The sequence below is a fragment of the Cyrtonyx montezumae genome, unplaced genomic scaffold (assembly GCF_038088225.1).
Source record: "Cyrtonyx montezumae isolate F1298 unplaced genomic scaffold, pur_monq_1.0 scaffold_3, whole genome shotgun sequence".
In the NCBI taxonomy this organism is placed as follows: Eukaryota; Metazoa; Chordata; class Aves; order Galliformes; family Odontophoridae; genus Cyrtonyx; species Cyrtonyx montezumae.
Genome location: NW_027072034.1, coordinates 112,518,964 through 112,544,377, shown reverse-complemented (window position 1 = coordinate 112,544,377; position 25,414 = coordinate 112,518,964). Strand labels below are relative to the sequence as shown.

At 51.2% G+C, this 25,414-nt stretch overlaps 2 protein-coding genes across 3 annotated transcripts; both read right to left on the bottom strand.

Annotated features, from left to right (window-relative positions):
• Nucleotides 1–104: 104 nt before the first annotated feature.
• Nucleotides 105–8,395, bottom strand: FOXRED2 (FAD dependent oxidoreductase domain containing 2). The gene is made up of 8 exons (XM_065743037.1): nt 7,826–8,395; nt 5,620–5,871; nt 4,688–4,957; nt 3,907–4,073; nt 3,100–3,265; nt 2,359–2,600; nt 1,342–1,512; nt 105–601 (listed from the first exon to the last, which is right to left on the bottom strand). Exons 1-8 carry the CDS (start codon nt 8,332–8,334, stop codon nt 336–338), a joined length of 2,043 nt encoding a protein of 680 aa, XP_065599109.1. The 5' UTR covers nt 8,335–8,395; the 3' UTR covers nt 105–335.
• A 377-nt stretch (nt 8,396–8,772) lies between these two features.
• Nucleotides 8,773–15,947, bottom strand: EIF3D (eukaryotic translation initiation factor 3 subunit D). Of its 2 annotated transcripts, none has more exons than XM_065743035.1 (15): nt 15,840–15,947; nt 15,495–15,629; nt 15,050–15,095; nt 14,525–14,661; nt 14,336–14,421; nt 13,772–13,844; nt 13,517–13,632; nt 13,186–13,318; nt 12,433–12,580; nt 12,046–12,176; nt 11,545–11,630; nt 11,243–11,372; nt 10,645–10,787; nt 9,412–9,692; nt 8,773–8,882 (listed from the first exon to the last, which is right to left on the bottom strand). In XM_065743035.1, the coding sequence occupies exons 2-15, from the start codon at nt 15,615–15,617 to the stop codon at nt 8,869–8,871; spliced, it is 1,647 nt and encodes a 548-aa protein (XP_065599107.1). In that variant the 5' UTR covers nt 15,618–15,629; nt 15,840–15,947; the 3' UTR covers nt 8,773–8,868. The 2 variants fall into 2 exon arrangements, with proteins under 2 accessions (XP_065599107.1, XP_065599108.1); XM_065743036.1 differs by having other exon boundaries at nt 13,517–13,629.
• Nucleotides 15,948–25,414: the final 9,467 nt, after the last annotated feature.

Here is a 25,414-nt window from a genome sequence, read left to right as displayed (position 1 = left end):
TGAGTGAGTCCCCTCAGAAGGGGCAGGTGACAGCAATTCCTAAACTCTCCCTTCTTTGATCCCTGGTTTATGAAAACACCAACACCATCTTCAGGCAACTGAACTCTAACAGAACAAAGCAGGGCCCTCAGCATCGCTGGACTTCAGGCTCTGACTTATCCTTCAGAGCACGTTGGTCCTCTTTGTAACAGCAAGATCTGAGCGGGTCTTTGGCAATTTATGACCAGTGGAGGGGGCTGGGATATAGGAGGCGTGTAGGAGAGGGAAGAATCCCGCTGTGGATCTCTGTTACGGTCACAACAGCACCTGTGGATTTCCACACGGCGTGAGAAATTCTAGAATTCATCCTTGGCATTAACAAGATGATGCAGAGGACGGAGTGCTATCACGTGATCTCTCAGCAACTGGTCCTGGGACTCTGGGAGGCTGTCAGGGGGTTTGTCACCTGAGAAGTCCGTGGCAGCATAATCCTCCAGCAGGCCGGCTTTCACCGCGTGACGCCGGAGACTCTCACTCCCAGCAAGCCCTTGCATTCTTGCATAGCCCTGCTGACAGAAGGGAGGCAGCTTCTGATGCGTGAGGGCAAAGAGAAAACAGGATTCTGCCAGGGAAAACATCACAAAAGAAAAACCAGATTCACCAGAGAACAATTCACACAAGCTCTCGGACATACTTAGAACAGAAGTTAGAAAGGATCAGGGAAGATTAGAGTTTCCCACCTGGCACTTTGCCCCAGGTGGAAGCAGGGTACCTGACTCAATGCTGCAAGTATCAGGAGATGCAGGTTGGCACCTCCAGTCTACATCAACAGAAAAAAACATCTGAGTTTTCAACCCACTGTCATCACCTTTGTACCAGAGAACTGGTTCTGTGTGCCATGTGGTGTTCCCCCATTACACTGCCAGACCAAGAAGGGAGGCAGCACAGGTTCTTTAACTCCCACAGCCCATTTTCACTCATCTCACTGATGGAAACAATCCTACCTATGGTAAATGAGAACAGGTCGAGCACCTGATGGCAGAAAGGAACATCTCAATAACAGAAGAGCAAGGCAACCTACAGCTAGAAAGGGGACTGAACCAAACCTCATGTATCCATGAATCTGGATGCACCTGGGACAGTCTGTTTGTGGAGGTGAGCAAAAATAAAGGCTATTTGGGAACGTACACACAGCACCAGCACTTTCTACTGTCTGAGGAGTGCATCAGAAAAGTGTCACTGACTGTGAGTGTCAGTGCATCACAGGAAGATCTCGATTATTTGCAGAAGAGATCACTCCTGTCACACGTCCCTCACATCCCCCCTCCTCCTCCTGCATCCTTGACCCTGGGCTCAAATTACCTGCAAAGAAATTGCGCAGGTCGGTGCTGAGGCAGTTCTCCAAGAAACGCCTCAGGGGCAGGATGTGAGCATTGGGGGCTGTCCAGTCTGTCAGAAAATCCTCCACGATGTGATGGATGGCATCTGGGCGGGGGAGAGGCCAATCTGGGGGACGAAGCCTCACCTCACGCTCTGTCAAGAGAACATTAAGGGAATCTCTCAGAATCAAAACTGCATTAAAAAGGGCTTGGAAAGCAGAAAGCAAACACAACAGCTGTTCAGTTTTTGTTCTGACCTTCTAATCCCTACATTACTTTCATTTACAATCCCCTCTGTTAGCCCTGTCCTGAAGAGCCCTGCCACCTCAGAGCTGCCCCTTATTCCTGCCCACAGTATTTCCTGCCATTTCACTTCTCACTCCTGTTCACTCTGGGTAGAGACTGCCAGCCAGCCTCAACTGTGTTCAAGCTTTAACACTGCTACCAACCACACTGCTTTCTGTGCAAGTCAGGCTAGACTTTGACACCAGGCTTCCGGAGATGAAGATTCAGCACACATATTTCCCAAGGAAATGTGTTCTGAGTGTGTTTGCTGGAAAAAACATTCATCTTCAGATGTTTGCTTCTGGCTGCCTCCATCACTGCATGACCTCTTGGACCCGATGGGACAACAGAAAGCAGCTTCCTTCTGGCAGGAACACAAAACAGCCCAAACTTTGACTGCCAGAACTCTGCAGAATGCACACACTGCAGGCTGCAAAGGGAGGCAACATTCATCGCTGCCTCGCAACTCTGGAGACAGCAAACCTGTTTGTCCATCTTTTCCACTGTGGTCTCGAGTATAACCTGCCTCATTTCGGCAGGACTAATGAATGCTGCTTTTTTTCAGCTCACACAGCAGCAGCGAGTGTCTCACAAGATGGATGTCAAGGTACAGCACATTCCAGTCTTGCCCAATACCCACTCTGGCTCTCAACTATCTTCCTCTCTCTCCATTTTGCTCTTATCAGATAATTAACAGAGAGGCTGGAAAGCTTACCTGTTGGGAGGTGCCTGTAGTAGTAAATAACAGGGTGCAAAAAGTTGGACTGCCAGGCATGCTGTGCCTCTCCCACAGCTCGGTTGTAGTAGAAGACATCCTTGTCATCTCCTGAGAAATTCCTCCCGTACTCCATGATGACAACAAACAGCCCAGCAGGAGCCTTTCTCCCAGTCTGTGTTTCCAGCTCAGCCAAGATTCCAACTGGGTACTCTTCCAGGTATTCAAATTCTGTGGCATTCCTACAAATTTCAACCACAACTGTAAAACCTTTCTACTACAGAAAGGCTACCTGAGATCTAAAAGTCCCTCAGCAGATTGAGGTTAAGGACAAAGAACGTAATACAGTAATCATTTTTACTCACTATAGGTCTGGGGTCGGGCTTGCTGCAGAGCTTACCAAGGCTGCATATACTGTTACAAGACTTCATTTTACTCCCAGACTCTAAGTTCCTCTCTCCATTAACACTGCCCAAAGAAAGCCTTTTCTTCTAGGGACGGTGAAAGAGAACATAAACCAGGAAGGCCTGTACCTTCTCAGACTTCTAAGAGGAAACGATTTGCAGAACTAGGGACAGCAGCACCAGTCATGGAAGTGGTACAGATTTTCAGGTGTCTGCTTGTGTAACACCAATGGCAGCAACATAACAATTTCTGTCGTGGCACCAAGGGCAATGCCAGTGAAGAAAAAGAAATGAAACAGCGCAGTGCAGTGCTGGGAATAATTGCTCACTCACTCACTCTCTCAGCAGTATGATGTCAGCCAGGACACTGAACATCTGGTAGAGGCCTGAGGCCTCGTTCACCCGCCTGATGATGGAGTTGGTCAGCTGTGTAATAGGGTAGACTGTGGATGGCCAGGGGACACCATGGTGACGGTTTTCCAATAGGCGGTGGACTGCACGAGCTAAAACAGAGAGAAACAAAGAGAGCTTATTTAAAAATGCAGGCTTACACATTTGAAAAAAATCTGATTGCTCCACTGCACACAGATCCTGGCAGGACACGATAAAGAAGCTTAACAGCTCATCCCACCCAGATCACTACCAGCTGCAGTGGAGACGCCCTCAGAAAGCTGATGTGATGCTGAGTGGCTGGTGAGGGGGCAACGGGTCCCTGGGGATATTTCATTACTTCTGAGCAGCTCTGTAACGATAAGGATGGACGCACACACAAACAGAAATTCCCCCTACTGCTGAAAGTTGCTAGGTTTTAGCACCACAGCACAGACCTCTCACCCAGAGCCTGCCACGAGGCAGAGCATCTGGCAAGCAGAAATTTACTGTTACATAAATAAGAGACGGCGGGCCAGAGAGACACAAGACAAAACAAAGACAGACAACCAAAGACTTCAGATATGACCCCAAGGCACTGCTACGGCCTCTCCTTCCCTTCAGACTATGCAGCTGCAGCTTGGATATGTTTTGTTATTCTTACTGCCAGCACAAGATGAAGGGTCATCCTTCTCTAGCACTAAGCTATGAATTGCTCTTTGGAAGGCAGTGCTGAACCCTAGCCCGTGCCCTTTCTGTAAGCCCCAGTACTCACTTGTGTACCGGAAGCCATGGATGAAACCCCCAGCAGATTTCCTGAAGTCAACGGAGTGGCTAGCAGTACCAAGAACAAAGAGCCCCCGAGTGCCTCTGGACTCGTAACTGGGTTTGATCTGAGGATATTTGCTTTTATTCCCTCTTCCTGGCATCATTCTAAGGGATCTGATGTGCGAAACAGAAGAGCAGGCTGTCAGGAAGGGCAGGGGTGGAGAAAGAAAGAGGGTTTCTGATAAGACATGTACTACATGGCAGCCACAGCAATACACTGCCCCATGTCTCTGCTGCCTTCAGTGGAACTCACTACTTTCCCAAGAGAATAAGGTCAGCAAGGATCTTCCAGAAGACAAGGATGTTCCCCTTGAGCTAGCTGTGGCCACCACCAAATTCCAGCCTGAGCCACAAACAACGAACTTCAGGACATAGTAAAGTTAACAATACCATTTTAAGCTGAAGAGTATATTAGGATATGAACAAAGGTGGAACAAAAATGGCATCCTTTTCCCGCAACATCCAAGTCCCAGCACTGCCACTTGCTCATCCCTACAGCCTGTCAGTCAGAGGGCAGCAGCACACACATTCCTGCTGGGACACAAACACAGCTGCAGGGAAAACGCAGGACTGTGAAGCACCAGGCAACCCGGAGCACATGGAGGCCTGGGCAATGCTACCAAAAGAAGAGCTGTGATTGCCCTACCTGGCCATCCCCTCCTCCTTGCCTTAGCCTGTCAGCCTCTTGCCATAAATATGTTCTTCTCCAGACACTGGTTCTGCCTCACCTGTTGTAGATAGAGAAGTCAAACTTCCAGCCCAGGCAGCGGATGACACGGTCGTAAGGTGCGCGGGTAGCAAAGTTATCCAGTTCATCCTGAGGGAGGGTGACCCCATCGATGCCTGCGCTGGTGTTGCTGTTCTCCAGGTAGAACCGGAGCGTGATGTGCAGCTTTCCTTTTTTGTCCTTGACAATAGCTAGATCTTCCAGGTCACCCTCCAGAAGTCCATCCAGAGATTTCAGCTGGTAGGTATCCAGGAGACCATTGTTAATTGCTCTGCAAAGGAAAAGGAAGGACTCAAGGCTAATGGCACTGTGGGATCCAGGGTTCGGTCTCAGCTCCTGCAAATGGGACAAGCTTACCAGGTGTGCCCTGGGGCTTTGGTGACACAACCCAGGCAGTGCTGATCACTGCCATTCCTATAAGCCATCAGCATGCTCCCCAGCATGCCTTGTACAAATGAGAGGGGAGCTCTGCCTCCTCTGGCCCTGTTCCCAAGCACTCATTAATGCCTTAAATCTCACTGCATCCCTGCTGTGTACAGCAGCGCTATTAGCCTTGCTGAAAGACAGCCAGGCAGAGGGTATACACAGCATGCTGACAATCAGCTAGGAAGTTCGCATAGGAACAATTAACCACATGTGGGTCTCTGACCCCCAGGCTCACACCAATCAAAGTGCCGCCCTTGCGTGACGCAGTCAACCTGTGAACTCCTTTTCTTGATTGCAAGCAAGGGACCAACTCAGGAGCCAGCACTTTTTAACGATACAAAATCCATAGGAACATCTTGTTTCATACCACTGCAACCTGGGCTACTATAAACAGAGGAACTAAAAGTAAAAGTACTCGTGTTTCCTCCTGCTCCAGTCTGGCTGGTCTCATGAGCAAGCAGCTACTCCCACTTGTTTTTGCTCTAGCTGCATTAAGAAGTTTCCTACCTCAGATCTCCGACGTAGTGGGTAGCCCAGGAGAGGCGCACGCGGGACCGGCTCACCATATGGATGAAATTTGTGACACCCAGAATGTTTTCTGCTGTCTCAAAGGCCGAGTTCCCTCGGCCCAAGATCAGCACGGTTTGACCAGCAAAATCCTCCGGGTTGGTAGACACCGTCTCATAACCCTCCACATACTCTGAACCAGGGAAGTTTACCACATTGGGGACCCACGTGCCAGTGGCTACCAACAAACAGCTGCAAAAAGAGGGACAGTGTTAGGGAATATAAGAATTGCAGGAATCAGACTGTCTTTCCATCTCATTGCTCTTAACACAGTGGGAAGTCCACCCCTATAGCCATGATCCATCAGCTGACCAGGCTGACTGGTGCTGCATACATTCCAGTTTCAATAAAAACCTCTCCCTGGCTTCACCTAATGACCTGCTCCTACCTTCCTGACATTAGGGTGATGAGGGGGGCTCCTAAGGGCGTTAGGTAGCAAAAGTCAGCGTGGATGCAGTACTTACAAGCTCTGCTTGTTTCCTGATCTCCTTCAGTTGTTTGTGGATGTGCAGCATTACAACACATGCTGCATCCTAGAAAGAGCACAGTGGAGGGCCATGAAGATGATAAAGGACGTAGAACTCCTCCCTTATAAGGAAAGGCTGAGAGACCTGGGCCTGTCAAACCTTGAGAAAAGAAGACTCAGAGGAGATCTGATCCACATCTATAAATATCTAATGAGCAGGAGGCAAAGGGATGAGGATGAAATTTTCTCAGCAGTGTGTGGTGATGGGATGAAGGGAAATGGCCACAAACTGAAGCATAGGAATTTCCACACAAATGTGTGTGGGAACTTCTTCCCAGTGCAGTGACGGAGCAGTGGCACAGCTGCACAGAGAGAGGTGGTGGAGTCTCCTTCTCTGGGAGAAGTGGTGGTGGAGTCTCCTTCTCTGGAGACGTTCAAGACCCGCCTGGACGCCCACCTGTGCAACCTGGGCTAGGGAGCTGCTTTGGCAGGGGGGTTGGACTCAATGATCTCTAGAGGTCCCTTCCAACCCCTATGATGCTGTGATTGTAAGAATACTAACATGTTTCACAGGTGGATGCTAAGCTGCATAAAAATTATTCTGATTCAAAATGCGCACTGCCTTTTCATGCAATGGAACAAAAGCCATTTTTAAGAGGGATGGAAAATAGTTTTAGTATTTTAAAACACTATCATATTTATACAAATAGGAGTTGCAACAATGCTAATTGTTAACACTAAATGTAAACACAGCAGTGCTCTCATAGCTCTCTGTATGAATGCTTGCACAAGTATCATGGGAATTTTTGCAATTGATAAGGAAGCAGCAAGCAGCAGAACCAGGCAGCAGTGTCTGCTCACACAGTTCCTTGGAGTAACCTGCTGATGGTGCGTGGGTGTCCCATGCTGTTCTGCCCCCTCCCAGCCTGCCAGCCAGCACACCTTCAAGTGACAGTCAGCGTGACTGGCTGTCGTAGATCTGAGGCTCTCAAGAGCTGAGAAATACACTCCATATGTTCACATGAGTAACTCCAAGAGGGTTTTTAAGAACGTGGCTGAGCAGCAGTGTGGGAAGTGTGTGTGAGCATGACAAGGGCCATTCAGGGGTCTATCCTGCTTGTAGGCTTCACTGGAACATAAAGTCATAGAACCATAAAGGCTGGAAAACACATCTAAGATCATCTAGTCCAGCTTTCAACTCATCACCACCATACCCACTTTGAAGGATGCCAAAGACAGGACTGAACGCTTGAAAGGAACCTCAGAGATCATCTAGTTCCAACACAGCCCCCTCAGCCCCACTGCTCCCCAGTTCCCTCCTGCTGCTTCTGGGCAAACTGAGGCTTTCAACAAGCTGGGCCACCCTTTTCAATGCAACATTTTCTAAACGTGTGTGGATTAGCTGAGGTGAAAACCATCCACATCAGCTTATGTACCGACTCTGTCAGGTGAAGCATCATTGTTAGAGGCAACATCCTGCCAGGAGCCGCTGCTTCTCCCCAGCACCCCACTCACCACTGTGAGATCCCGCCCTGAGCCAGGCTGCAACATCTCAGCTTCAGCAGGCACTCAAGCAGCCTCTGAGCAAACAGAGGCTGCTGGCCGTGCTTTGAGCAGAGGGCTCGGACCAAACCACCTCTGCCTATCCCACGAGCGAAATGATAACTGCGTGTCCATTACCTGCACTTGTAGCTCCGCCTATTCTGGTCGCTCAGCACGAAGTAGTGGCCGTGCCACGCCCGCGGGTCCTTCTCCAGCGTGACGTGCACAACGGCGGTGTCGTAGCGGACGCGCAGCCCCAGCAAGGTGGCGAAGTCCTCGAGGTAGCGCACCATGGCGTCAGCGTGGGGGAAGAAGTGCCTCGAGTAGCGGCGGAACAGCAGGCGGGGCTCGTGGCTGAGGAGCGAGTTCCAGTCGTGGCGCAGGTTGAACTCGCTGTTGGACTTTCCCGTGTGCCGCTTGTTGATGCTGATCAGCTTGCGGTGCCGGGGGTAGATGGCGAAGAAGCTGCCGGGCGCGTGGCTGCGCTCCAAGACCACGTAGTCGCGGCCGGCCCGCTGCAAGAAGTAGGCGGCCTGCAGGCCGGCCGGGCCGGCCCCCAGAACGCAGTAGTCGTGGTAAAGGAAGGCGGCGGCGCCGGCCGCACACAGGGCGCTGAGGGCGAGGCGCAGGAGGAGGCCGCGGGCCATGGCACGTTGGTGGCTGCCGGGAGAGAAGCGGGAGCGTCGCGGCGCGCGGCGCAGACAACATGGCGGCCCCGCCTCCCCTCAGCGCCCGGTGCGGGTTGGCCCCGCCCCTGCCGGCCGCCGGCCAATCGGGACCCGCTGTTCCTCACCCGCCCGCCCCACCCTCGCCCAATAGCGTGCGGGGCGTGGCCGCCGCGTCCCGCCCGCAGCCGCACCTGCACCATGGACCCGGCCCGCGCCGATCCTCACGCGCTGGCGCGAACGCACCAGGCCCGCCGCTGCCCCGCGCCGCGTCACGTGGCACCGCCTCCGCGCCGGACCACGTGGCCGGGGGCGGGGACGGACCTTAAAGAAGCAGGCGCCCCGCCAGGCGCTCTTACTACCACGTGGGCAGCCCCCCTCCCCCTCTCGCCCTGCCCCACACAGCACACAGCACCGCGGTGCAGAGAAAAGCCACTTTATTCCGGCTTCTTTGCCCATTCAGCCATTTCCAGCGGGTCCTGGTGCAGGGAGGCGGCCAGGCTCAGTGCCCGGCCCTCAGCTCTCTTCTTCTGCAAGAGAAAGCACGGTGGGGGTGATGCGGCAGGAGGAAAAAAGCCACACCCACCCCAATTAAAACCGGATCACTGCCTCTCTATGGGAATGCCCCGGGCAGCAGGAGTGGGCAGTATGGACTCCACTGATGCCAGAGTTGTTATAGCAGTAAAAAAAATATATATATCCAAATGCAAAACTGAGGGGCTGCTGCTGTCTGAAATCGATCAGCATGAATTCCAGCCCCGGCCAGGCTGAACACAGCTAACTTGGCAAGCTTTGCTTCCTGTGCTCTAAGCTCATGCACCCACTGCACCCCAAGCCCTCCCTCTCTGCCCATGGTGTAGGCACAACCCCACTTCTTACTCGCAGCTTTTTTCTTCCCATTCAACATTCCAACTCTTCCCAGCACCCTTCTTCCATCACCTCCTTGGGGTTGCACCTTCCCCAGCACCTCTCGTACACCAGTTACCACTCAGCTTCACCCTACATTCCCTCTTTCATCCAGATCACTTAAAAGCACAAACCCCTGAGTTTGCTACAAACCTTCCTCTTCCTCCTCCTCCTCTTCATCCTCCTCATCCTCATCAGAGCTGAAGGTGCCATCAGGCAAGCTGTAGATTCGGATCACCTGTTTGTTGGGGTCTTTGAGGATGAGGTACTTTCCCTCATCCAGCTTCATGCAGATGTCAATGACACAGCGTAAGATACCCCAGGCATTCTCTATGCTCAGGTTGATCTGGCTGGCAAACTCATTGGGCTTGAACTGCTGAGTGCCCAAGATCACGTGGCGGGCAGAGTCCTTCACATGGTAACGGGACACGTACCTGGTGGGTGAGAAGGAAGAGGAGTAGCAGGGGGTTCATTTTAGCCAAAGTGACATGAAAAAAAAACCAGCATGACTGGTTTGCTTTTGTTTTCTGAGCAGGAAGAACCATCCTAACTCCCCAACACTGAAAGCTAAGAGGATCTCCCAGCCACAGGCTGTTGCCATCAGTCACACAACTGGAATCCTCCCACTAGCCCAAATCTGGTGGAAAGGTTGAGAAGTAGTTTTTATCCGTGGCACTAAGCAATTGCATGATTACTTGAGAGTCTGGACGTCAAACACGTCTCACACCCAAGAACATAACACAGAAATTCAGAACCACCAGAACTGAGCTCTTTTCATTACTCCCAGCTATTATTTTTATTTACAGATAAGATGATATATGCTCTGTGTTGGTGCTGTGCCAAGAAACCACAGAAAAAATACACTCTGATCTGGTTTTCTGCAAAACTGGACGACTGACAGAAGGCAGCACACACAGCAGCTCATTCAAGCCATCAATAACAGGGAACAGACTCAATCAGTTTTAAACTGACAGTTCCAAATGGGCTGTGGTGATACCTCCTCCTTCACTCAAATTCTCAGTAATGGTGCACTGAGGACCTCAATCAACTCCTGACAGGTAGCACGGTCACTGCATTTATTTCCCTTGTTGGCAATTTCAGCAAATAGGCTGGGAATGGCAGATGCTGCCTGCTTGTCACACACATGAGGTCTCACAAGGTCAGCCACAACGGAGGGCACATCAATCAGATTTTGAGGGGAAGCAGTTACAGCTAAGGCCTGGGTCACAACTGGCACATTCACTGAAAGCTATACCCACTGTTGCTCAAACCACAATGCAATTTTATGATCATCCAGATTCCACCAGCAGTTCACTATAACATAAGAGTGTGTTAAACCACAGAGAATGCACCTGAAAGGTATTCGGTGTGAAAGCCTTGTCTTACCCGAGTTTTAGATATTCTGATCCAGCCAGCAGTGCACAACATGTCCAGCGAGCTAATTTGTAGCTGTTGTTTTTCAGCTCTGTAGCAATCACAGCTCCTCTCTGTGAGTCAAGCTTCTGGCGCCAGTCTACTCCATTGCAATACTAAGAGGAGAATCAAAAGCAGGGTGAACCTCACAAGCTACCAGCAATTATCTCTTCAGCCATTGCGCAGGGAAGCTTCTTCTATCTAAACTATGACACCATAACTAGGGAATGCAAACCTCTACTTGCAGAGAGAAACCCTGCACTGGAAAGGGAGAAATGCAGTAGCAACAGCTAGGAAATGAAGACTGTTATGGACAGTTAATGAAGGCAGCACTGATAAATATCAGTTACTGCACAGAGCACCTGGGAACAAGAACAGGTTTCAAACCAACTACCTCACACCTAGGTGAGGCTCAATAGCACTACTAGTCCACCCAAACTATGCATCTTTGATGGAAGGTAATAACCCAGGGGACATCACTAGATGTTTGTCTCATCTTGCCTGCTATACCTGGCATGTCAGGCAGCAGTGAAGCAGTTAGAGTTAGGTTTGGGATCTTGTTCTTCCTCACCCTGGAATCCCATTCGTTCAGTGTTTTGATGTTGATGAAGGACACTTCGCCGTTAGCTCCTGTCATCACTCCATCATGCTCGCAGCGGACAATGAGATCTATGTCATCTCCCAGCTTCCACCTTCGGTACCTGCAAACACACAGTCCAGACAGTTATTTCTGACCCTGGTTCTTCTCCAGATCTTTCCAAACACTCAGCAAAATCCTTTCATCTTTCATCAGTACACCAGTTTTTACTGTTTTTCCCCACAATGACATCCTAACCCTTGCCAAAGCTGGGAATAAGAGGGAGATCAACACACCTGTAGGCAACAGAAGCTACTTCGTTCTTATCCATGTCATCCTCCACAAAGGGGTTTGGGTTGGGAAACTTGTATTTCTCCTTTCCCTGTGTAAGACAACAGAAAAGCTTATTAGTAAAAAACAAGCAAAATAAAACAAAACTTTGAGCTCTCCTTTTGGATGAATGCTCATGACAACAACAGCTGACTTCCCTTGCAAAGAAAAAACAACAAAAAAAAGATTAAGACAACTGATGAGAATCCTAATCTCCGTGGAAGTTACTTCCTTGTAAGTGTTACTTGCTCTTGGTACTTCAGCTTTTAACAAACGTATTCAGAAGCCTGTCTGCTTGCTCACCCTAAGGAATCCCACCTGTTTCAAAGCTGAAGTAACATTGCAAAGTATCTTTACCAATTTAAACACTTCTGCGCTGAGCAGCTGCATTAAACAAGTCTGAATAAAATCTTATCTCCAGACTCCCCAAAACTCAGACCCTACTGCCCAAGACTGCTCAACCTTACCATCCTCAGGCACTGCTGGGAGAAGTTATGGTTGATGTAGGTTGCTTCCATGGCAAGGTTGCGTGGAGAATTAAAGGAGTTGCCCTCCTCCTGCGGTGGTTCATTAGCTGTTTCACTCACTGTCAGTAGGTCTGAGGAGAAAACCAGTCACAAACTGTTATAACTGGGGAGAACCTACATTGGCTTCAGTGAATCGCTACAGCCCAATGCTGAAACAGATCAGTGCTGGAAGTACTCTCACTGTTAGCAACGTATTGCAGCAATCAGTTCGTTCCAGGTGCCTCAGTCTCCACACTGAGACACAGAATAAATAATAAAAAAAAAACAAATACAAAAGCATAAAGAAGATAACAATGGTAACAGATTTCTTTCAAGAGTTTTCCTCACCAAAATCTGAATTGTCCCTCTTGTCAAAGAAAAGCTTGGATCCAACTCTCTGGACAATGATGTCCCAGGAATACACAGAGCGAGTGCAACTCATCAGTGTGGCCAGGATGGCATCTGTGGCAAACACATTCCCTTGAGTCTTGGCCAGCTATGGATACAGAAAACATTATGTTTCAGCAGCACATACTGACATATCATTCCTTTCCCAGCCAAGATCAAAATTGCTAGGAAACCAGATTGTGAACTTCCTCTTACATACTGAGAAAGATAGACTGCTGGATATGCTGCTGACAGCTTGGCTAAGTGTGGGGTACTACCTTGCAATCCAGGCTCATTCTTGCTCAGTCAAGGAAAAAGAAACCTACTACAGAACGTGAATTTGTTGAGAGAGGATTTGGTTCCTTGCTGCTGACAGAGTCACAAAGAGCAGTCCCTGAGCATTCCCCATCTCCAAAAAGTTGAAAACTCTAGAAGCAGGTTTCCAGCACTGAAGTTCCTTATCCAGAACTGCCCAGATATTGGTTTGTTTGCCTTTCCAGAACTACAGGTTGTCCTTGGTCAGTATTCCCAGCATTGCCATAACCCAGTTTTGCCTTAGGTGTAAGGAAAATAGAAGAGAACGCTTTGTTTCCCCTTTGTAAGCTGAGAGATGCGGACTTCTTCCTCTTTATCTTTGGTATGACCGTGACAGGTCCTAAAGCACAGCGCACAATGAAAAGCACACTCCTGGATTTGACAAACCAGTGACAATACCTTTCGGATAACTGGGTCATCAGTAGTAGTGACCGTATGGAAGATGCGCTTAATGCTCCGCAGCAGCTTCTCATTCCTCGTTGTGATGCGGTCAAAGGCTTTGTCATAGTATTCCAGGGCTCCACAGCACTCTCTATGGACAGAAAGAGAGGGTCATCTCGACCACACAAATACCTCCACTGATAAACCACAAAGGACTGTTGGGTGTTCTACTACCCACTCCTGGCAGTGGATACCTCAAATAGGAACACTGCGACCGAGCCAAGAGACCCCTTGAATTTTTGGACAGCAGGAGAGCTCGTCTGCTCAGGAAACTGTTTTAGGAACTTACATGTCCTGTGGCTCTGACACCTCCAGGTAGCGCATCTTCATCAGTCGTGGGAAATCCATTTCTTCTTTCACCTCCCAGTCACTGCGAACTTCCACAGAGGAGTCACGAGGCTTCTGCTGCGCAGCCAGAGGTGAAACAGGTCAAGAGAGAGAAACACACACAGCACATCAGGATTCGTGCAAGAGAAGCTGCCTCATGTGCACAACCAGAAAAATACTGAGCCATCACTGGGGTCCGAAAGTTAGCTAGGTTTACCTGTGACTTTTGGTCCCATTTCTGCCTCACTCCAAACTGCTTCTGAAACTTCTTCTGGAGACGCAAACGATCCCTAAAATGACAAATATGTGAAAAGCCATTACAAGAAGTTCCTGGTACAAGAAGTTTCCTTCCACAATGATTCCTACACCTCCAAATGATCACCAGGGGAACAACACTTTTAGGCATCAAGCCACTGAAATACTTACTGAGAATTCTGTTATCAAAATGCCTGAAGCATTAAGAGCTTTGTTCCTCATCTGGACACCCTTTATACATTTTTATCCTTAATGACCACAACTCAGTTTTCAGAAAGAGTACACCCTTCTTTAAACTCACACGCTCTTACGTCCTAAACTTGCTTCAAGATTTCTCCTAAATTTTTAAATAGCTGCTTGAAATCCGTGCTTGTAACTACCAGTCACATCAGCAAAATTTAAAATATCCCGAAATTCTTCACTAGGAGCTTTAGTGGATCCTGTTACAGTAACTTAAATTATTAATCAACACGATGTTCACACACTCCAGAAACAAGTGCAGAATGCCTCTATATGAAACCCGCACCTCTCTTTCTGCTTGGCACTCTTTGGCAGTGTCTGCATGCTGAACTGCAGCATGTTCCGACGGTCCTTGTCTCTCCGAAGGTTTCTCTGCAGAAATGCAGTGAAGAAAAAAGGACATTTTAGTGGCAAGGTAAGTAATTCTGTACTGCTCAATCTCTCTCTCGAGCCTGTTTCTGAAAGCAAGCGTCACCTGTGCAAACCGCATGCGATTCCTCTGGTATGCTGTTTTCTGTGTCCGTGCTGTGTCCACCAACTGGAAGCTAGTCTCATCCTCCTCGTGGAAATATGCATACTGACTTCCACCACCAAACTGCGATGAGTACTTGTCTGGAAATAAAATAAATCATCTCGCTATGAGCCTAGGAAAAAAAAATGACACTCCATCCCCACAGATTCTCCATAGTAGCCTTTACTCAAGTCCAATGCACCAACTGGGACTCCTGCATTAGAATACCACACATTTCCTCCCTCTCCTGGGCCTCCTAGAGAAGCACCAGTCAGCACACAGTACAAACCCACAAGGAAACCCCTAAGGACAGGGAGAGCCCCACAAAGCTCTCCCAGTGGTGAGACACACTTCTGAAATTAAGAAGCCTTCCCTGCTGAGGTGTGCAAGCAGCTGGTAGAACCAGTGTGAAGCATGAAAGCAGGTATGACACCTGAAGAAAACTGTGCACAAAATACACGTCAGGAACAGCCAGTAGACAACACGTACTTGTGTATCTTTTATCCTGATACGTGGCTCCCGTCCAATCTGCCACCTAAGGACAAGCATAAACAGTCAAAGTAAGTGAGCGTTAACATGGTTTCTGATTTGATATACGCAGAACCTCAAGGAGCAAAAGAAGGTATAGCTGTATACTCCTCAAATCACATAACGTCATATCTCAGAATGGACTGGGATGGAAGGAGCCTTAAATTATTTAAGCTCTACCATGGGCAGGGCTGCCCCCTACCAGGCCTGGCTGTCCAGGGCCCCATCCAACCTGGCCTTTAAAGCCTCCTGGAACGAGACATCCACAGCTTCTCTGGGGAGCCTGTGTCAGCACCTCACCACCCTCTGAATGAAGACCTGCCTCCTAACACCTAATCCAAATCTCCACCCTCATAGCTCGGTGGAGAGGCACAGGAGTTCGCTCAGCGGCAGCACACGGCAGTACCTTGCCCAGGCGGTCCCCCTTGCTGAAGGGCTGGTAGGGCATATCCTTGAACTGCTCAGGGACGGCGCACGGGCCCCAGCCCGAGGGGTTGTCCTGGATCACGGGGGTCACAAACTTCGCCATGGCTTCACACCACTGTAGGGAGCAAACAGAACATTCCCTCAGCGCCCGCCCGCTCGCTGCCACCGCGAGGGAAAGAAAGGGGGCACGGAGGAGGGCGGGGGCCCCCGCCCAACCCCACCGGAACCAGCGGTGACGCCGGGGCGGGGCCGAGGGTCGCGCTGCCCGCAGGCCGGTCCCGGTAGGGCGGCGGAGCGGGACGGGGCGGCCGCGGCACCCCCTCACCTGCGCGGCCACGTTACGGCCCCGATGACGGCGGATACGGCAGCGACGGCGGCGGCAGCCGGCAAGGAAAGGCCGCGCGCAGCCCCGTCCCGCCCTTAATGCGTCATCACTGCGCGACGGCTGTACCGCCGAGCGCCACTGTCGTAAAAGAGAAAACGCGAGGAGCGGAGCGCGACTGCCGTAAAGCGCGGATCTCCCACCAGGCGCATTGCGCCCCGCTGACGTCACGGCCGTCATCGAGCTGCAGGGGCGTGGCGAGCGGCGGGCCGGCGTCTGCTGCCGCGGTGTGGGGCAGGTTCTGGGTGTGTGCGCATCACATAGGGTCGTTAAGTTTGGAAAAGACCTGTGAGATCATCTGGTCCAACTTCCAGCCCGTCCCCACCATGCCTACTGACCGTATCCTCAGTGCCACATCCACGCGGTTCTGGAACACCTCCAGGGACGGTGACCCCACCACCTCCCTGTGCAGCCCGTGCCACTGCAGCACCGCTCCTGGCAAATAAATTTTTCTCATATCCAACTTGAACCTCCCCTGGTGCACCTAGAGGCCATTCCCTCTCGTCTTATCACTGTTACCTGAGAGCAGAGGCTGACTTCACCTCACCACAGCCTCCTTTTCAGTCTTTGTGGGGAGCAACGAGGTCTCCCCTGTGCTCCTCAGTCCGATCAACCCCATCTCCCTGGAAGAGTGCTTCTCCTCATTGCAGGGGAGCAAAAGCAAAAACCCAGAAGCAAATCTCAGATGTTCACACATTCGAGTCTGGAATTGTCCCCTTCAAAAGAGCAGGATCCAGTTTAGAGATGTCTGCAGCTCACAGGCTGAAGCCCAGCTGTTTGCAGAATATTCCTCGGCGTCTTGCGCCTCAGAGTCTACATTAATATTTTTCAGGCAGAGCACCATGCATTTCTTCCTTTATTTACCACGTTTAAATCCTCCTCGAGAAATAACCCAAGCAGTCTCTGCTTTGCCAGGAGGCCATGCCATTAATCAGAAGTCAGATTATTAAAGCAGTTTTCCCCGCTAGCGAAAAGAAAAATCCACTTACAGAAACATGCTTTATAAAATACCATTTATAACTCTCTCAGGTAAACAGCCTTCGTGGAGACAAACGTCAGTGCTGGAACAGCTCTGGTTACAATAGACTCAACCTGAGCATAGCTAGATTCAAGTCCTTCTTAGGAAACACAAAAGGAGCAGGAAGTCTCAGAGAGGAAACGGGACTAGAGAGTGAATGCATGTAGAGGAAACAAGTAGATTGATAAACCTAAATCCCACATTTCCTTTGCTCACTTGTTCCCTTACAGTCCTGTGTGAGGTGCTGAAAGGCAAGTGAAACACTTCTGCTGCCTGCTGAAGATTGCTTGCACTTCAGGCCCAGCCCCTCAGGCTGCTGTGTCTGGGAATGGAGCAGGGTATAAGCGTGCTTCAGAAGGGAAGACAAGCACAGAGAATGGCCAGCACAGAACAAATACTCCTCTGGGCACAGCATAATCTACCAGTTTCTTATCAAGAAGGAAACCTTCAGTTGTAAGAAAAATCCAGATGTGAGGAAGGCGAGATTTGTTCCTCCATTTAAGTGGAATTTACTGGAAGAGGGGACAGGGTGGCTTTGACTCACTCTTATTTAGCACAAGACCCTCTCATCTTCTGTCCTGGGCTGGAGTCAGAGCTGTGCTGGTGTCAGCTCCAGTACTGTTTCTGCAGAATGATTTGCCATCCGGCCGTTGGCTGTCATTAACAGCACGTGAGACACACAGTGTCCCAGAAAAGTGCTGACTTTACTCAAAATACACTCGCTTGCAATCACTTGATCTGTGATCCATAATTTCAGTTAATCAGTTAATTAATCAGTTAATAAGGCTAATCACTTTTCCCTGGAAGATGCTTATGAAACAGCCAGGATAAATTGCTTCCATCTGGTTCTTCATTCTTGTCTTCTGCTTCTCCATTTCTGGTTTATACACTGGTGTTTGCAGACTCATAAAAGAGAGGTTTTGTTCCAGCACTGTGGCTGCTCCAGTCCAAAGTCTTTGCAGCCATCGCCTGGCACCATCCCTTCAAGGCATCCACCTCCCGCAGCAGCTCAGGACTTCTCCGAGAGCTCCGTGTACCATACCATGTCCTGCTGAGCAAGTGCAGTATGCAGGTCAGGCAGCTTGCTTTCCTTCTTGCATGACCATCTTTTTACTGCAAGAGGCAGCCTAGCACTGGAAGACTAATGTTCACGTTAAACCGGTAGTTCCTTACTTGATTCTTACAACAAACATATCAAAATAGCCAGTTGTTTCTTTTTTCTAACTAAACAATGAACACACTCTATGCCTGTACCATGTATTTAGTTCCCACTGTCCTGAGCTCCTTGGCAAACCCAAAGAAGAGTCATCAGCCCTGACACCTTCCTCAAACTGAGAAGTCCAACATTTCCACACCTCTCAGCCCTGACTCTTTTTCTGAAGTCTTTGCATTTGAAGCAGCAGAGCTCACTGCTGCCTGCTGGCTTCTCATTGCAGCCCACCATTGGTGTGTGCAGCAGCTTCCTACTTGCTCAGCATCACCGGAGGCTCATGGTTTCCATTGCTCTGTGTCCACAGACTGGGAAGCCCTCCTTCCTCCTTGCTCTTCACATCCCATCATTCCCACTGTGCTTTTATCTGCCTCCTCGATCTGCTACTTTCTCAGGCCAGGTGCTTTGCTGCTACATTTTTTTCCTGGGTGAAACAGCCACGGAGCAACTCCCCATACTGTGAATCTGGTTTGCAGTTTGCTGCCTGTGCAGCCTGGTGGGGCTGGGAGCAGGTGACACCTGGCAGATTTGCTGTGTGTGCTGGGAAGGTCTGAGCAGGGAATGTGCTGAGTTCATTCCTGGTTGGGGATCGTGCTTTCACTGCGAAGCTTACGCTGTCTACTTGCTCCAGCCATGCCAAGTGCTTCCCACATCTGCTGGGTCAAACTGTATTACCTGTGAAGGTGGACAGGAACCTGACAAGAGCAGGCTTCCCTGCCTTTAGAATATATTGCTTTTGTTCTGGGCTCAGAGCCTTGCCCTGCATCACTCACTTCTTTCATGCTGCTAGGAAAAGGCTTGAACAAAGCTTCCTGGAATTTAGGCTGCACCCCAAAATTATCTGTTCTAGCACTGCTTCTTGCCTGGCTTTGTCCATTTCTGTCGCCAGTGTTGGATCTGTCCCACAGCACCCCTAGCTCTGAACATCAGGGCTTGGAGCACATGCACCATCAAAGACGCAATGTGCAGCACGCTCCATCCTCAGCTGCTGAACGCTGCCCTTTCCAAAGCAAAGCTGTTGGGAAGATTGTCTCCTTTGATCTGCATTCAGTGCTGGATTTTATCCCGGCAGCCAACAGGCTAATTCCATGAGTTTATTCTGCAAAGCTCAGTGAGAGCAGCTGGTGCCGGCAGCATCCCTGCTGGCTCAGTGCCTGCTGGAGGCATGGAGGGCTGATGCAGGGGCTGGGGTAGGAGCCTGGCACTGCACAGAGCAAGCTGCAAATCACTGCTGCACTGTGATCCAGCTTGTGACCCTGGGAGATTTCTCTCTGGGAGCTGGGTGCTCGGATGCTGTGCAGGATTGAGGTTGGGGAGCAGACTGCAGCACTGCTGGGTTTCTTTACAAGGGCCCTGCAAGTGCCCTCAGCTGCTTCCTTCAGCATCGGCAACATTGCAGTAACCTCTGTGCAAAAAAATCAGCATCTTCTGGGACAAAATGTGCTCTGCAAATGCCCCTGTCCAGCTGATCCATCCTCTGAAAGCATGCTTCTTATGACAGCCAGGCAAAGAAGTCTACGCAGGACATTACTGGGAGCTGAGGCAGATCTGGGCCTGCTGTAGTCCTTTTCTCCTTACCTCCCTAAAGCATTGCTGCTGAATGACCATGAAGCCACAGCACAGGGGCCACCTCTATTCCCTCTGCCCCTTCAGCCTCTGCTTGGGAAGGTCCCCATGAAAGGGAACAGGGGCAGGGATGCAGAGTAGCTCTGTATTGCCATTCCCCACCATTTCTGGGTCAGTTGGAGATGCTCGGATGGGGACAAATGTCCGTCTGGAGGTGCACGGGGAGCTGAGCCCTGGGGCTGTTCCTTTCTCTCCTCTTGAGCAGATTTCAGTGCCATCTGCTCTCTGCTGGCTTTGGAGGAGTCAGCCTTGTGCTTTTGTTGCCTCGGGCAAAACCATGCCGCATGTGTCCCTCACTGGGCTGCGGGTGCTGCAGGGCACCCGGTAGGGATGTGCACCCCTCACCCTGCTCTGGAGAGCTCCCGCTGCAGCAGCCTGAGGTGTTTCTTTCCCTCCTCTTCCCTGCCTGTCCCTCTGGAGCTGGCACCTCCCAGGGTCACTGCTGACACCCAAGGCTGGACCCCTGAACTGAAGCAGCTTCGAGCACTGCAGATGGGGATGAGAAGGGAGTGGGAAGGAACAGAGCTGGCACCTCTTGGTCCCCAGATGGGCTAGTAAGTGATGCTGAGGGGCTCAGAGCCCTGTGTTTGCTTTGACCTCGTAACACTTCACCTCCCCACCGGCTGGCTGGAGCCTGTCCCATTGGAGCAAGTCAGATTCTCACATCGAAGTGGGTCATGTCCTTGGGTCTACTCCCAGATTTCCTGCAGGAAGGAGAGCAAACAGGAGTGGGGAGCCCTGAAAAAAATGAAAAAATGCTCCCAGTGCCCCACATGGCAGCAGCAAGACTCCGGTCCAGGTCCTGGACAAACCCAGGGCTGGACAAACCTGCAGGTCCTCTGGCCCTGCTCAGCGCTGTTTTGGGGCCGGGCTGCTGTGCTGGGCTCGTCCCACGGGATGGCAGTGCCTGCTCAGCCATGGGCTCAGCCCCGCTGTTGGCAGCAGAGCCTTCCACAAATTGCACGGCGGTGGCTGCTTCTGATTGACGGGTCCCCAGAGAGCAAAGTCTCTCGTTTCCTCCAGCCCGGAGGGGATCGGGAGCAGCAGGGGGAGCAGCAGCAGTGCAAACCTGTTCTCTATAACCCAGTGCTTTGCCCTTGCAGATCTGTTTCTGGGTCTCAGCCCACGACTGTACATCTTGACCCCTTTGCTGCCAGATTCCTCATCACTGACTTAGCGCAATGTCAAGAGCTGATGGTTGCAGAGGGCACCAAGACCTCATTGTCTTCATGCCCAACCCTACACCCCCATCTCCTGCATCTGTGTCAACCTAGAGGTTTCAACAAAGAGAAAGTGAAAGGAGGACAGAGGGGTTTGCATCATTCACACATTGTTCCTCTTGGTGGAAAACCAGCACGAGTGACAATGTGCTGCCAGAAGGGTTCACATCTGCACCAGGCTGGGATTTGCAGCCCAGGAAGCTGCCACATTGCTGTACCCATGGGATGCAGCATGGCCCTTGCTGTTCCCAGAAATACTGGTGAGTTATTGAATCAGGCTGCCCGGGGAGGTGGTGGAGTCACTGTCCCTGGAGGTGTTCCAGTATCATGTGTATGTGGCACTGAGGACACGGTCAGTGGGCGCAGTGAGGATGGGCTGGAGGTTGGACCAGGTGATTTTTAGAGGTCTTTACCAGCCTTAATGATTCTGTGATTCTGTGATTCCTCCAGCATTCCTCTGCTGCAGGAAGCTTGAGCTGTGCAGGAGAGCAGGGCCTTCAAGTGATGTTCTTTGTGTGGGAGCCTCCTGGAAGCAGCTGGAGGTCTTCTGGCCATGCTTAGAAGTTATCCTCCCTTTGCCGTCCCAACCTATGGCCTCCTCCTCCTGCTGTCTCTGCCATAGGAGCCTCCCTACAGCAAGAAGGCCCTGTGGGATGCCTGCTCCTCTGGGGCAGGCCTTGTGCTCAGGCAATACCTGGGTTTCCCAAGCAAGCCCTGTCCTCAGCCAGACTCTTTCAGCCACTCTCCATGAAATCACAGAATCATTAAGGTTGGAAAAGACCTCTAAGATCAGCCAGTCCAATCATCAGCCCATCCCAACCATGCCCACTGACCATGTCCTCAGTGCCACATCCACACAATTCTGAAACACCTCCACTACCTCCCTAGGCAGCCTGTGCCAGTGCAGCACCACTCTTTCAGAGAAGAAATTTTTCCATATATACAACCTGCCCCCCCCCGGTGCAACGTAAGGCCATTTCTTCTCACCCTGACACTGTTATATGGGAGGAGAGGCTGACCCCCACCCCAACACAACCTCCTTTCAGGTCATTATAGAGAGTTATGAAGTCTCCCCTGGGTTTTCCTCCTCTCCAGCCTGAACAACCCCAGTTCCCTCAGCCATTCCCCATCATACTTGTGCTGCAGACCCTTCGCCACCTTTGTTGCCCTTCTCTGGATATGCTCCAGGGCTTCAATGTCTTTCTCATAGTGAGGGGACCAGAACTAAGCACAGGACTTGAGGTGCAGCCTCACCTTCCCCACTCCTTCTCTTGCTTGGCCACCTGGTTTTGGGAAGGTCCTGCCATGGCAGTAAGGCAAGCAGCCTGTGTGCCTGGCACTCGGCCTCTCCCTACAGTCGTTTGGCACTGAAAATTATCTGCAGACAAAAGCGCCGTACCTGAGTCTTAATTTCCTCCCTCGCCAAACCATTACTACTAATTACCGCTCCTAGGTGTTGAAACCATTTAAGCGACACTGCTAAATGCCCTGTGCTAATTTAATCGCCATGGAGCTGGGTTTCCCCACACGCAGAGCTCTCACAGGGTCTCAGCAGAAGCAAGCCTGAGTCTCTCATACATGCTTCAGCCCTGTCTTTGAGGGACTACACATGTTGGCTGTTCTCAGTCACAGGGCAGGAGGTCTCTGGCATCCCCTGACACTCTCCTGGCATGGTGGTGTGGAGGAGAAGGTGGTGGTGTATTCTTCATGGCTGGGGGCCAATGGAGCCAGTGCTGGGAGAGGCGAATGGGGACAGGAGGAGCACCGTGACCCTCGGTGAGGACAGAGCTGGCACCCACTCGAAATGACTGCATAGCCCAGGGGATGGGGCAGAGGAGGGCTGCTGTCCATGCGCAAGCCCTTTGCATTGCTCAATGCGACAGATTCATTAGGGAATGTTAGTGCAGTGCTTTGAACATGAGAAGTGCTGAGTGCTGCTGTTCCTTATTACTGCATGGAGGCCGGCCCTGTCTTGGGCACCGAGCAGAATTCAGCACTCCTGATTCCCGGACCTTTCCTTCCCCCCTCCTGCCCTGACCCACAAAAGCAAGGAGGAAGAGAGACAAAATGGAGAGGAAGAAGGGAGCACATCTTTAGTCCTGGTGGGGAAGGAGCACCTCCGAGAGGCAGAGGCTGAGCCATGCCCCCCATCACGGCTGGGCACCATGCAGTGCATGGGGCTGGAGCCACTTCTGGCAGCGTCCCACTTGCAGGGTTGGCTGCGTCCTGTCCCGCTTTGCTGCCTCCCCCCTCCCTGCCCGTGCTCTGGTTTTGTGAGGGAGGGGTCCCTGGGGAGGAGCTGAAATGGGGCAGCACGTGTGGGGGGAGAGCATGGGAAGCCATGGCTCCACGATCCCATCCTGCTTTGGGGGGGGCACAGCCAGGAATTTGGGGAGCAGGCAAGCAAAAGCCTCAACGCACCCATCCTCATGGCCACTTCTCAAGGCTGGAGGATGGTGTTGCTTGAGTTTACCTGTGCTTACTGTAAAGCAAAGCCTCATCATCCATCCTCTTCATCCTCTGCCGGTGCAGGATGTGGGGCTCAGTGCCGTCCCCTGGGTGAAGGCATCCGCAGGGCTTGACCTCGTTGCCAGTTTTCCAGGTACTTCTCCAGCCCATCGGGAGGTTTTCCTCTTTAATTCCCCCTCCAACCCCCACCCCCTCCCCCCAAAAAATCCACTTGAACGAAGACCAACTTATAAAAAAAAAAATCTTTATTTCATGTACCAGGATTTTTTTTTCTCATTTTCTCTTTTTAAAATTTTTTTTTCTTTTTAACAGTCTGAAAAAAACCCACGAAAGAAAGTAAATGGAGGTCGGTTTCCTTGTACTGCTTTGAGCTGGACGTGTGCAATACCCTTGGAAGAACGCGTCCCCACCAGCCCTCATCCCTCCCCATCCCTCATGGGGGGGGGGGTCTGGCACTTGCCCCCCCCACCTCACCCTGTGAATGCTCCCCAGCTCCGTGGAGCTTTTGGGTTTAACCCCAAACACCACTCTCCCTTTTGCTGCAGTCTGGGGCACCGAGCATCGCTTGTCCCTATGGGGCACTGGGGGGTTCATTTTGAATTTTTGTCCCCTTTTTTTCTTTTTAATATTTTTTAAGAGTTTTGGATGGGGGAGGATGTGAGCATGGGCCTGGATACCCAGCCTGCTCCCCTCACCCTGCCCCAGAGGCTGAGGCTGAGATATTTGGGGGCAATGGGGTGAAGGAGTTGGGATGCTGTTAAGCAGAAATCCCACTGGGAGCCGAAGCGGGAGCCCGGCAGGCTCCTGAAACTGGAGCAGCAGGGATAGGAATGGAAAAAAAAAAAAAAAAAAAACATATTAAAATCAAAAATTTGGAAAAAAAATAGGTCTGAGCTGCCCCAGGGCTTGGTGCACCCATTCTGCACACACCACAGCTTTGGGGGCAGCCTGTGCAGGTCCTGTCCCCAGGGACCCTGACTCCCCCCTCTTCCCGTCCCCATCCTCCACTGTGCAGGTGCACCGATTCTGTACGAATTCAGTTGAATCCAGGCAGGACTGGGGGGGGGGGGGCATGCTACAAAGGGACCCCCCAGAGGGAGAGGTGGGTGCCCTGGGTGGAGGGAGTAGGGGCTTATTGGGGAAGGGGGGGGGTGACCAGGCGTGTTTGGGGCCCGGGGAGCCTGTGAGCATTCACAGGGGAGTGAGTGCATGCCCCCTGCCCCGCAACAGCCCCCCCACAGTGACACGCTGAGCAATGGGAGCCCCTCTCCCCTCTGCTTCCCTCTCCTCCCACCCCCCGCTGCCCGCCTTGATTTTTCACAGTTTAAAGCTGGAGAAAATAAAAACGAAAAGAAAACAAAAATAATACTATCTGTTTCTCTTGCAAGTAAATCCACTTATTATATTTACATTTATTTATAGTTGCTGTTTTATTAAAAAAATTGCCACTTTTTTTTTAAGAAACCTTTTTTCGACCTTTTTTTTTTTACTTTTTTTTTCTTGTTTTTTTTTTTCTTTTTCTTTTTTGACGTTGTGTGTCTCTGCTTTTTCCCGCTGTCACTGCTGACCCCGGGAGGGGGGGAGGAGGGGCGGGGTCCCCCAGAGCCGTGGGACTCCCGGGGACACTGTGGGCAACTCCTGCGCTCCCAGGGGATAGCGGCCACCCTTGGTCTTAGGGACCCTCAGGGGACAAGCAGCTCCTGGCTCCCAGGGTGGCTGAGCGTGTCCTGGGGGGGCTGAGTGCCCCCCTGCACCCCAAGAGCCCCCACAGCCCTCGGGTGGCCCTGGGGACATGGGGGGGTTGCTGCCAGTCCGAGCTCCCCAGGACCCTGCGCTGAGTTGAAGGAAGTGGGAAATGAACCAGAAAATTAAAGAACATCCCCCTCCTAAACCCAAAGAGCTGCCGCCTCCTCCTCCTCCTCCTCCCGCTTGGTTTATTGTCGTTATTTCTTGGTTCCCTTTTATAGTTTTTTTT

Bases quoted from the DNA above. Each gene is read 5' to 3' on its own strand.
- FOXRED2 (XM_065743037.1), bottom strand. From the start codon at position 8,334: ATGGCCCGCGGCCTCCTCCTGCGCCTCGCCCTCAGCGCCCTGTGTGCG. The intron at 3,266-3,906 runs GTGAGTACTGGG...TCTCTGTTTTAG, and splicing joins CCATGGCTTCCGGTACACAA to CTCGTGCAGTCCACCGCCTA. The intron at 1,513-2,358 runs GTAAGCTTTCCA...TTCTCTTGACAG, and splicing joins CTACAGGCACCTCCCAACAG to AGCGTGAGGTGAGGCTTCGT.
- EIF3D (XM_065743035.1), bottom strand. From the start codon at position 15,617: ATGGCGAAGTTTGTGACCCCCGTGATCCAGGACAACCCCTCGGGCTGG. The intron at 15,096-15,494 runs GTACTGCCGTGT...GCTTGTCCTTAG, and splicing joins AGGGGGACCGCCTGGGCAAG to GTGGCAGATTGGACGGGAGC. The intron at 10,788-11,242 runs GTGAGGAAGAAC...TTCTCCTCTTAG, and splicing joins TGAACGAATGGGATTCCAGG to TATTGCAATGGAGTAGACTG.